Source organism: Tachysurus fulvidraco, chromosome 5, assembly GCF_022655615.1.
Source record: "Tachysurus fulvidraco isolate hzauxx_2018 chromosome 5, HZAU_PFXX_2.0, whole genome shotgun sequence".
NCBI lineage: Eukaryota > Metazoa > Chordata > Actinopteri > Siluriformes > Bagridae > Tachysurus > Tachysurus fulvidraco.
Window position 1 is genome coordinate 26,205,030 of NC_062522.1, and position 13,111 is coordinate 26,218,140.

The following is a 13,111-nucleotide window of genomic DNA, read 5'->3' on the forward strand; positions in this document are numbered from 1 at the left end:
AGCATACAAAAAAAAAAAAAAAAAAACAAGACAGAGTTTTGGAATGGTTTTTGTAAGTGATATTCCATGGAAGAACTTTACCTCACAAATACTAACCTACAATGTGACAATTCAACCTATGACCTACGATTGATTAATAGATTTTATCCAGATAAAATGTCTTGATAGAAACCTGAATCTCTTTACATTTATTTTGGAATTGTTTTCGCATAGTGCCATTTTGGTATTTGACAATTTATCAAGTATTATGTAAATCACAATTTTGAATTTGTGAAAAAGGTGTGAAAAATATGTCTTGTCATGTAAAACTGTGAAAGTGTCTGAGTGTGTTGAATGTGAAGTTTGTGTTTTAAACTTAAACAAGTACTGTAGTGTCATTTGTGCAACCAACAGCAAAGAAGTCCTGCTGTGTTTGTGTCTAGAGAAACTGTAACATAACTATTTTCTTAAAGTTTTAAACACTTACTTTATACAAACTCAGTTTTTACAGACCACATTGTAAAAGAGGCAACAAGTGGTAGTTTTTTTTCTTCAGTTTTTTGTGTTCTTCTGTAATTTGCATTTGCATGCAACAATTCATGTTCATAGTGAAGTTTATGTGTTTATGTTGGTTGTCATAGCGATGATCAGGTCTGAAGACCCTTCTGGGGCAACTCTTAAGGCATGTGTTAAAGCCATATTGTAAACAAACATTTGTATCTAAGCTAACCCTTAGCAGTTAGCGAATAGTAACCTGTGGTATGAATGATGAACTTAGCCTGTGTTTTGAGCAAGGTTAAAATGATTAATCTAATTATGCAGTAACATTTACATACTTGGTCTCCCTCATTTTCTTCTTTATCCACTCTTAATTTCTAAACTTAAATATCCAACTAAATTTACTGAGCTGAATTGATTGAATCTACAGTACCTGAAATAATTGTAAAAGATAAAATAATTGTGATAGCTCAGTGGTTAAGGTGTTGGGCTACTGATCGGAAGGTCATGGGTTCAAACCCCAGGTCCACCAAGCTGCCACTGCTGGGCCCCTGAGCAAGGCCCTTAACCCTCAGGTGCTCAGTTGTAAGTCACTCTGGATAAGGGTGTCTGCTAAATGCCGTAAATGTAAAAGGAATTTCATATGAACATTATTTTTTCTACTTTTAATTACTTTAGGATTCTAATTTCTTTTGTCAACTCCTATATTGCTCACATTTATGGAGTCATTCAGAGACAGTTTTTCTTACACAATAATTTTATTTTGTTTATTTGGTTGTGCGCATGGTTAGACAATGACAATATCAATGACAGAGCCAAATCATAGACTTGATCCACTCAAATATTTTCTTTTCTCTACAAGAAATTTCTAGGTTTACATAAGAAATTGTGGAGAAATAGAACTTTAACCAACCCCTCCTATACTTACCCTAAAATGAGCTCCTGCAAAATGCTAAGAAACCCTGGCAACTACCCTGATTAAACATTTGATTTTGTGACAAGACACAAGGAAGTATATATCCTCTATTGTTTTTTTCATGTAATTTCTGTTTTAGATAAAAACTGCTTTTACTGATATTCATAGGCATTTCTCATTCTGCTTTATTTTATCATGTATTTGGGTCTGGACTTATTGAGGGTGAACTACAGTACCAGTTTTATCAGACTGCAGATCCTGATTCGATTCCCATCTCTGAATGCATTGTGCTTGTAACACACACAAACTGCTCCATCAGCTTCATGGTGGGAAGATACTTATAACTTAGTGTCTTTCATGATGCATTAGCCATGCAGCTTTTACCACGACCGGGACGACACCCGCATTGTTCCTCCTGAAGGCTTTCGACTGTGTCCCTCGTGGTGACCTGTGGGGGGTGCTCTGGGAGTATGGGGTCCAGGGCCCTCTGTTAAGGGCTTTCCGGTCCCTATATGACCGGAGCAGGAGTTTGGTTCGCATTGCCGACAGTAAGTCAGACTTGTTCCCGGTGCATGTTGGACTCCGGCAGGGTTGCCCTTTGTCACCGGTCCTGTTCATTACTTATATGGACAGGATTTCTAGGCGCAGTATGGGGCCGGAGGGAGTCCGGTTTGGGGACCACGGGATTTCGTCTCTGCTTTTTGCAGATGATGTTGTTGCAGGACCTTCAGCATGCACTGGGACGGTTTGCAGCCGAGTGTGAAGCGGCGGGGATGAGAATCAGCACCTCCAAGTCCGAGGCCATGGTTCTCAGTCGGAAAAGGGTGGCTTGTCCCCTTCAGGTTGGTGGAGAGCTCCTGCCTCAAGTGGAGGAGTTTAAGTATCTTGGGGTCTCGTTTACGAGTGAGAGAAGGATGGAGCGGGAGATCGACAGGCGGATTGGTGTATCTTCTGCAGTGATGCGGTCAATATACCGATCTGTTGTGGTGAAGAATGAGCTGAGCCACAAGGCGAAGCTCTCTATTTACTGGTCGATCTACGGTCCTACCCTCACCTATGGTCATGAGCTTTGGGTCATGACCGAAAGGACAAGATCCCGGATACAGGCGGCCAAAATGAGTTTCCTCCGCAGGGTGGCTGGGCGCTCCCTTAGAGATAGGGTGAGGAGCTCGGTCACTCGGGAGGAGCCCAGAGTAGAGCCGCTGCTCCTCCACATCAAGAGGAGTCAGCTGAGGTGGCTCGGCATCTGTTTCGGATGCCTCCTGGACGCCTCCCTGGGGAGGTGTTCCGGGCATGTCCAACCGGGAGGAGGCCCCGGGGAAGACCTAGGACATGCTGGAGGGACTATGTCTCTCGGCTGAATCTTGCGATTGGGTCTGTCATTTTAGTTTGTATACCCATATTGCCCACTGGGATTCAATTCCTATAACATTAATAATAATAATAATAATAATAATAATAATATGGATAAGAAAAAGACGAAAATTTCACCCCAAAACATAAGTATTTTATTTATTGTACAAAAGTATATATACACACAAGACAAATTTAAAGACTATATAGATTATATACAGTACAGACCAAAAGTTTGGACACACCACCTTTTCAACAGAACAATGACCCCAAACACACCTCCAGGCTGTTTAAGGGCTATTTGACCATGAAAGAGAGTGATGGGGTGCTGCGCCAGATGACCTGGCCTCCACAGTCACCGGACCTGAACCCAATCGAGATGGTTTGGGGTGAGCTGGACTGCAGAGTGAAGGCAAAAGGGCCAACAAGTGCTAAGCATCTCTGGGAACTCCTTCAAGACTGTTGGAAGACCATTTCAGGTGACTACCTCTTGAAGCTCATCAAGAGAATGCCAAGAGTGTGCAAAGCAGTAATCAAAGCAAAAGGTGGCTACTTTGAAGAACCTAGAATATGACTTTCAGTTGTTTCAAACTTTTTTGTTATGTACGTATATAATTTCACATGTGTTAATTCATAGTTTTGATGCCTTCAGTGTGAATCTACAATTTTCATAGTCATGAAAATAAAGAAAACTCTTTGAATGAGAAGGTGTGTCCAAACTTTTGGTCTGTACTGTAATTTATTTAACCTTACATCAGATTATTATGGTTCAAATTCTTGGTTGAATACACAGACAAATGCATAAAAGCATATAAGAGTGCAAATTAAACAAAATTGCTTGTTCACAGACGAGGTGGTAATTATTTAAAGAGACCTGTTTTCCGAAGATATCGCACTATGAGTGGTACAGACACAAGGGTGATGCTGATCCGAAATGGAGCAAAGAGTTTGTGAATAGCATAAGCTAGCACAAATGTGCTAGTGCCTGCAGCCATCTTTGACTGAATCACAGACTCACTAAAGCCCAGCTTGCAAAGGACATCCGTCATGCTGATCCCGCTAAAGAGAACAAACATCACATTAAATAAATAAATAAATAAATAAATAAATAAATAAATAAATAATAGCACATTAAATAAAATCTCAACACATCATTAACATTTACACATCCTAGAGCACTGAAGACTTTGCAGTTTATTTATTTAAGAGAGAGCCTATACAAATTGTACATAACTTAAAAGTTAGGTAACATCAAAGAATGCTAGTGATACGTTGAAATCACTACTCCAAAAGTCTTTTCATATAATGGTATTTATCAATCTTTAAGGTTGTTTGTAAATATTTTTTTGTAAGCCAGTGCAAACAAAAATGATTTTCCGATTTTACAAAAGTTTCATGCAACATGCAAAACATTTAACACAGCTTATTTGCATTTAGGCAAGGCCCACAACGACTGATAAAATTTTAACGACACAGGCAGCTGGAACTGGGAGTGAATATGATTTTTTAATGGCAATAAAAAATTTTAATAATAAAATATTTCTTATAATTAATATATTAAATTCACAATAAGTGAGTGCTAAATTTTCTGTCAGATATTTTCCTTGATATTCTTAAGTCCCATTTGTTTTTAGTAGACACTCCAAAGCAGTTATAATCACTCTACATACAGGTTATTATTTGCAAGTTTTATTTTTTTTTTTCCCTGTGCAAAATTACTTTCACTGGGTTTTCAGTAGTTTGCCAGACCTGTCCAAGTTTCAAAGCCTTCTAATTTATCGGAATAATATTGCTTTTGATCAGATTTTTCTTCTGATTGTTGGATGTGCAAGAAACATGCATTGTTTTTCCTAATTATTTTTCTTTGTTACAACTAATTCTGTTGTAGCCATAAGAAACTTGGGCAGCAGCTACACAGGCAAGAAAGAAAGATCCAATTAGCCAAATGGTGTTACTAGAGTACAAGTGTTTACATTTTGGACCATATCTTATAAACCATGAGTCCTGCAAGCAAAATAATTCTTTACACTGAGCCCTTGTGTTCTTCCAATCTGCATAACATCACTTCAAGAACCATTTACCTACTCCTACTTCCTCAACCATGGTAATTATCAAAAACTATTTTTTATGTGTACTGTATAAACAATTTGGCCACCACATGTCAAGGAATATGGAGCCTTGCTTACTCAAAAACCCTATTTACTCTTGAGTGCCTTCACAGATTCACAGAAAACCTTAGGGCTTCAGTATAATGGCCTTATTGATTATTTTTTAAAACCTATGCAGGGAAAATGCTTCAAGCAAATACCAATGCATATAATTAAATTACAACACTTGTAATTACATCAGTATTTGAAATGGAGAAATCCAAATTTGTAGAATTTTTCAGCTCACTTATTTTTCTCATTGTGTTGATCTATGGCAACAACAAAAAAAAGACACTTGGGCTCTGTTTCATACACACTCTCTACATTCCAAAATAGACACTCTATTCACCTTTAAAGTAGCTGATTTTTTTCAGAGTTTGCAAGGCCACAGCAGAGTGAACTCAAAATGGCATTTATTCTGTGCCTTGTTTGCACCACCTGATAAGTACAACCCTTATGTTAAATATCTCACATGCAGTCCAACTTCCTGGAATAGATTCTAAAGTGTTGTATTTATATCATTTTTACCATTGTAATAGCTTAGGTTCAAACATGTCTTATCTCTTAAAAAAGAAAAACTGGTTAATGTTACTGCTCAGGCCTTAGGCATTACATTATAATAATATTGGATAATGATTCAGCAGTGGTTCCTTTAGACTATGTCCTTGCAACATTGTAGAAAATTCTCTCTCACCTGTTGCACTATATTTGTTTCAGCTTTGCAAAAAGATTCAAACAGATCAGGCATGTCCAATCCACAAAGAGAAGGTCTGGATAATTTTGTTTTTATATACATGGACGAGGGATCCTGGATACCGAACTATAGTTAAGAAAATGTGCACTCATTCAGTCACTCATTATGCAGAAAAAAGAGCTGGATTCAGGCATGCATGATATGACTGAATTATAGACTGTGAATACAGTATTTAAAATGTTTCAGTCATTTTTCAGAGAGATAAGTGAAACTCATTGTGTTCCATGAAAGCTTAAAGCACCCTATGCTATAAACAAACTTTATTTACAAGTCCACGTTCTCTCTGACAAACTCAAAACCAGCTAATAAAGGCAGTTCCAATGACTGTTTCCTCCTTGTTAAGTTTGCCGACATGGCAGCATGGCTGATAGTTGTTGTCTAAAAAAATTAACACCGGTTACATTTTATATTGTGCTCTTATAAATGATCACTTACAGAAATTCAAATATATCAAAAATATGGATTACAATAAGCACTAATTAGCAAGCCAGAGATGATGCCGGCAATTAAAACTTTCCTGTGATGGCATGAGGAAGAAACCTTAAGAGGAACATTAAACTTTTAATTACCAAGAAAGCAGGAACAGCACTGAACTAAGCATTTGCATTTGAAAAGGGCGATATTTATTAGAAAACAAAGCAGTCCTTTAGTCAGAGCTGAGGCTTTTATTATTTTAATCACTTTGGAAAGCTAAATACACAGCTACAATTTCCACTTGAAATGCAATAAAAATCTAAATAAATATGAAAATATTTTAAAATAAATAATGTGTGAACCAACTCAGGTACTTTCTTTTGTACTTTTTAAATATGGAAACTAAGTTTTTGTTTTTTTTTATTCACATATTGTTGAAACAAAAATGTTTTTTTTTTTTTTTAATAATTGCTTGAAAAGGCCCTGTGGCCTAAGTGGTCTTTGTTAATTCTTTAATTTGAGGTTATGTTGAGAAATAAGCAAGGCATGAGATCAGCTATGCTGGAACTAATAACATTAGGAAGGTGATAAATCCTACATACAACTACGGTTTCCTGATATAATACTCTCAAGTTTATACTTTACATATAGAAAGCTGACTTACATGCATTTAGCAGACATCCTTATTCAGAGTGACTTAAATGTTCTCTCATTTTATACAACGGAGCAATTAAGGGTTACGGGCCCTTCTCAATGGCCCAGCAGTGGCAGCCTTGTGGATGTGGAACTCAAACTCACAACCTTCCAATTGGTAGACCAGCACCTTAACCACTAGGCTATCACATCCACATTAAGAATAAAATAAAAATGTACTTCATCAAATGTAAAATCAGTAGTAACCCACACTGAGGATAACTGTTTCTCACATCCAATGACTGCTCTTCACCTATGATATGTTGCAATTTTTCTGTATCTAGAACCAGCATTTGGAAAATGTTTATAATCCCAAACTTATTTAAATAGCTATAATGGTAAGGCCACACAGTCTGGAGCAAGCCATGTAGGAAATAAATGTATTTGAAAATGCCAACATTTTGCTGTTTCTTCAGTAGCTGTTTAAGGCCATTTTGTGTTTTTAATCATACAATTGATGATGCTGTCTTAATGGATCTCATACTGATCATCGAGAATATGAAAAAATTGGGAAACCCCCCCACAACTTATGCTGTTTCCAGCCACTTAAGTGAAACAACTATGAATAATTTTTTTTTAATGGATTTAAATTTCCTAAAAAAACTATAATTATGATGTCTGAACTACCTGCAGAGGCTCATTCGCATTTATTTCTCTGGATACATTAAGATAAGGATGATATACAGTTAAGACCCTAAAGCCTAAGTCTCAACTCAGATTCCTTACCTAGACACAGCAATGTAGAAAATTCCAAGAGAAATTAAAGATATTCCAATGTGAAATGAAACACCAACAGCACCATATTCCTGAAAAACCTTCTTCAGCTGTTTTGTTTTATTTTGCTTTTCCTCGGGCTCTGGTTTTTCAGCTCCTCCATGTGGGCTCTTAGAAAGCATTACCTAATAAGACACAGAGTACAACAATGTGAGAAATAAATGTCAAAGTAATTCAGGTTGATTCAGAGCCATAAACATTTCATAAACAGAGCCATAACTTTGTATATACACAGACATGTGACAGGCTATGCCAGGCATCACCAAATGGCGGACCACGGTCCGGATCTGGACCGAGTGACAGGTCTGCCCGGACCCGTTAAAATTCTAATATTATCATATTAAGCATCTCCTTGTTATAATCTAATATTATAAGATTATATAAGTTCTTTGATATTAATAAAAATATTTGTTCATGCACAGTTAATCTAGTTATTACAACAGGAGCGTCATCAAAAGCCAAGCCAAAAACAGATTGTTTCTGTTCCATACTCCAGAGAAGAAGGTGGCAGTAATGCACCTAATTACGCTGGCAGGACAATTAAGATTCAAACTGCTGGCAGGACAGTTACATGCCCATTTCTCTCACTAGGAACGGAAGATGGAAAGGGAGTAAGGAGAGGTGGAAAGGAGAGAGGAAAAAGGGAGCTGCTCAAAGCTCTGCACTTTTCTTTTATTCAGTAAATTCTGCCTGTTTATTTTACTTGAAATGTTTTTTTGCCTAAGGTTCCTATGTTATTAATGTAGTTAATGTTTAAAAAAGGGGCAGCTCAAAAGTCTTTTGTTTAATTTTTTTCTTAAAGATTAAAAGCACTTTTATTTTATTAAAAAAAGTTTCTGAATGTTTTATATTACTTGAAATATAGGCCCTAAGTTCAGGCTGCTCAAAGCTGTGTTTTCACTTATTTATTTTATTCAGAAGAAATTCAGTGTCTGTTACTTGACATGTAGTAAAGACAACTACAGTATTGTTTACCATTCAAGTGCCATACAAGTTCAGACTTTGAAAACACTTGAAATTTTAACAATAAATTATATAGAAATGTATGTGCTTTATTGATTTTATTAACATGAGGGTACACTATTTTAAGTGACAATATAAGATTCGGACCTTTGCTGGGAGGAAATTTTAGTAACTGGACCTCTTTGAATTTTAATTCAATACCCCTGGGCTATGCTATCTGTCTAATTCAAGCCCACTGCACTCATCAGGACAGGATGCACTATAGGAAAAAGGAAATCCAGTGGAGTCCATGTGATGCTATAAGCAATGTACCCTTGGGAAACTTTGGTTCCATTCAAGTGGATGTCAATTTGAAATGTACCAACTATGTAAACATTGTTGCAGCCCAATTACACCCATTCATGGCATCAGTATTCCCTGATGGCAGATAAAGATATAAAAAGATAATATTTTGGAATGCCTTCCTACCTCAGTAATGAGAGTTACTCGCTTACTCATACACTTATAGGGCATACACAAAACAAAAAAAACTTTTTGCAGAACAAATAACTGAACGAAAAGGAAAAAATAACAAATGAAAGTTTTAGGACACAAATGCTGAAAAAAATTAAACAATACAATTTAAATGCATCCACAGGCAAGAAACTCGCGATAAAAGATTTGAAAACAGGAACTATGTCACAGGAAGCTGGACAAATGTGCACACACTCATTATTTCCTATATGATTATTAACAAAAACCAATGTAAAGTTGAAAACCACAGAAGTCAATGCAATGTAAGTGGAGGTATATAAAACTTTTTTGGGGGGGGGCATTCAAAGTGTATGGTTAAACAACGCTATAGCAGAATAAGAACAGAACTGTTTTATGTTTGTTTACTCAGAGTTTATTTTATATGGAAAATAGTGTTCACAGTCCCATCGGGGTGGCTGAATCTATTAAAGAGTTTCTACTGAAAAAGTGGAGCTCAGTCATTTGCCCTCATACTTTTTCCTGACACTTTAAAGTTTTAAAGTGACGTGACAAAGATATCAAATAAACTGAAGGTAAAGTTGTGAAAATTTTAAATGGTGAACTACAAATGTAAGCGGAACTTTGAGCTAGTTCTTGTGAAATGTGCACTTGCACAAAACTGTCAAGTCATCCAACCCATATCAGCAAAAAGACAGAGCGGGTGTTGCCTTTATATCCCATGGCAACAAAGCAGCTGATTCAGCTGATAAAACTGAAAGCCAAGGTACTAACAAATAGGAAATAAAGCAGACAATGAAACTGAATGCAACCACCTGCATTACTTAATGGCTCTGTCTAACAGCAGAAGCAAGTTAGAACTGGTCAATATAGGCACTATTTTCAAAAACTGCTTAGACCCCAGTGACAATATTCATTCATTCATTCTTGTTCTACCGCTTATCCGAACTTCTTGGGTCACGGGGAGCCTGTGCCTATCTCAGGCGTCATCAGGCAGGATACACCCTGGACGGAGTGCCAACCCATCGCAGGGCACACACACTCTCATTCACTCACGCAATCACAGACAACGGACAATTTTCCAGAGATGCCAATCAACCTACCATGCATGTCTTTGGACTGGGGGAGGAAACCGGGGTACCCGGAGGAAACCCCTGAGGCACGGGGAGAACATGCAAACTCCACACACACAAGGCGGAGGCGGGAATCAAACCCCCAACCCTGAAGGTGTGAGGCAAATGTGCTAACCAGTGGCAATATAAAACATTTGGTGGCAACATTGCAGCAAGTAGTAGATTATTGAGGCAAAACTATGTTTGTAGCACCAGATGACGCAAGTACTGCTGATAAGCTGTTGACCTGTTTGTCCAGAATTGTGGGCTGGATAAATACAAGCCTGTACTAAATAAAAGCAAGACAGAAATACTGGCAAAGGGTAGAGATCAAAAAGAACAATGCTTGACTATGACTAAACTTAAAAACAACAAATTTAGAAACAATACTAAAACTGCATTCTATCACACAAGTAATCTACAAGGTGAGACCCTATCGCTGGTTACAAGATACTTTTGTTTGCCCCTGCTTTTCCTCCAACAACTAACTACAAACAGAAGAAAATGCAACAGCAATGATCTTAACATGCAGAAATGTAAAGCTTTAGAAAAACAAGATTACAAATAGGCCAGTTTTAGCTTCATGACACTAGTTGCCTTTCGCTTGTGGAACTGAATCTAACATTTTTATTCATAGGTAGTTTATCTCTATCTGAATTATACGTCACCTCTGAATCACTGATTGCTCAATAAACTTTGTTGCAGTTCTATTCTTCCACATACACAAAATATTGTTTTTTAAATTAATATTCCAGTTTGTTCCCCTGCAATCAATATCTTGAACACATTACCACTAAACAATTAACTGATTATTGATAAGCAATTAAATAAACAATTTAACCATTGATTTTCATTCACACATTACTTGTGAATGCCTTTTTTAGTTCATCTAATATATTTCTTTAGTTATATTTATATTTAGTTTCCTTACATTTCTATACAATAAACTTGAATAGACTGTTTACTATTGAGGTGTTTGCTGTTATTCCTTCAGCACATGAAGCGTCCACAGTGTTGTGTAACTAAAATCAGCATGAAGGCGTTGTCATTGTGTCCCAGAACCATTTGACCGGACAAGATTGATTTCCAATGAAATACTAAAATCGAAATAAAACCGACAAAGAAATTTGCGCTAATGAATGACGAGCGACGTTCGTCATGCACTTACTGTACCTTGTTAACCTGTGCGGTTGCTCCCCCCTTCGTACATTCGGCTTCAGGCTGTTTTGGAGCGTTTGTTGACGCACTTGAGCGGATGATACACGTTTGGGGACCAAGACAATAAAAGCTTTTCGGTGAATGTAGTCGTTCGTTCGTAAAACCATCTTTGATCCTCCATGAAAAAGGCAAAATGAAGCCAAACATTGAAACCGATTCGTAGGCCGCCCAAGCAGGATATTTATACATGTTAGTGTTCCCAGGTTCGCCCTGTATCATTGCTCCTTTGGCACGGACCTGACAGCCGGAAATAATGCTGGAGTTATGTAATGACCAGATGGCGTCCTGTGGTGTGTTTGTTGCAACCTGCACTGAACCAGCTAAGTTACAGAAACTAAATGATGAAGGAACAACAGACCTTCGTCCTCGACACAGAAACATTGTCTCTTCCAAACCCTTATGGCGAATGACCTGCGCTTTGAGAGACGATTTATCTACTGATAAAACCTAGCAGTCACACTGGTGACTTACTAACCCAGGCAAACACACCATGAGGACAGACAACACAACGCTGCTCCACCGCTGTTGTTCTACACCAGTAGGAGGTTCTTAGCTGTTTGTCCGAGGGCGGGATTTAAACAACGGGTGATACCACTTTAAAGATCCAATAGCAAGCAATAGCACTTTAATATACCTTCTTGTGTATAAAATGTCAAAGTTGCAGTAAGACGATTTGTGCGTCGTTTGTAAGACTCCAGTCTTTATTCTTCTTCTATCTTGGAGACGTCTTATTTAGGGCTTTTTCTCTTTTGCTCTTCTGAAGTCTCTATTAAGTAAGCGTTGGGTTGCGTTTTCCAAAGAGAAAAATAGTGAAATAACACACACACACACACACACACACACACACACACACACACACACACACACACACACACACACACACACACACACACACACACAGAGAGAGAGAGAGAGAGAGAGAGAGAGAGAGAGAGAGAGAGAGATGATCCTGAACCTGATTATAAACAGGAATTAAAAAAAAGTAAAAAAAAAAATAATAAAAAAAAAGTCAGTTGTTTCAGTTAAGGGGATGGCAATCATCAGGCGAGAATTTATCAGCTTCTTGTGTTTCAGGATCCTAAGCATAACATCCAGTCTTCACACAGGCTTATGGAACTGTGCCAGGCCTTAAAATTAAGGCCCTTCTGAGGATGATTTACCGCCTTGGGTCCATGAAGACTTGCCATTACTGATTTCTGATTATATCCACAAATTCTATAGGATAAATTATAAATTCCTTCAATCCTTTGTGCAGGATAGATCACAAATTCCTGGAAATGTTAAATGTAAAAACTATAAAGTTTTGCTATAAAATCTATTGTTTGGGTTCCCTTTATCTACACAGGTGTACCACAGTGCTGTGTGCTGATCCCATTCCTCTATTCGCTCTTCACTCACAAATGCAGGCCTGTGCATGGATCTAATTCCATAATCAAGTTTGTTTTCTGGGGGGGCATGGTGGCTTAGTGGTTAGCACATTTGCCTCACACCTCCAGGGTCGGGGTTCGATTCCCACCTCCACCTTGTGTGTGCGGAGTTTGCATGTTCTCCCTGTGCCTCGGGGGTTTCCTCCAGGTACTCCGGTTTCCTCCCCGGTCCAAAGACATGCATGGTAGGTTGATTGGCATCTTTGGAAAATTGTCTGTAGTGTGTGAGTGAATGAGAGTGTGTGCCCTGTGATGGGTTGGCACTCCGTCCAGGGTGTAACCTGCCTGATGACGCCTGAGATAGGCACAGGCTCCCTGTGACCTGAGGTAGTTCGGATAAGCGGTAGAAAATGAGTGAGTGAGAAGTTTGTGTTTTTTTTTTTGTTTTGTTT

The 13,111-nt window shown here is 38.0% G+C and overlaps 1 protein-coding gene across 1 annotated transcript; it reads right to left on the reverse strand.

Moving 5' to 3' along the window:
- Window positions 1–2,878: 2,878 nt before the first annotated feature.
- fam210b (family with sequence similarity 210 member B) lies at window positions 2,879–11,850 on the reverse strand. Its single transcript, XM_027133638.2, has 3 exons — window positions 11,248–11,850; window positions 7,481–7,653; window positions 2,879–3,805 (listed from the first exon to the last, which is right to left on the reverse strand). The coding sequence occupies exons 1-3, from the start codon at window positions 11,671–11,673 to the stop codon at window positions 3,607–3,609; spliced, it is 798 nt and encodes a 265-aa protein (XP_026989439.1). The 5' UTR covers window positions 11,674–11,850; the 3' UTR covers window positions 2,879–3,606.
- Window positions 11,851–13,111: the final 1,261 nt, after the last annotated feature.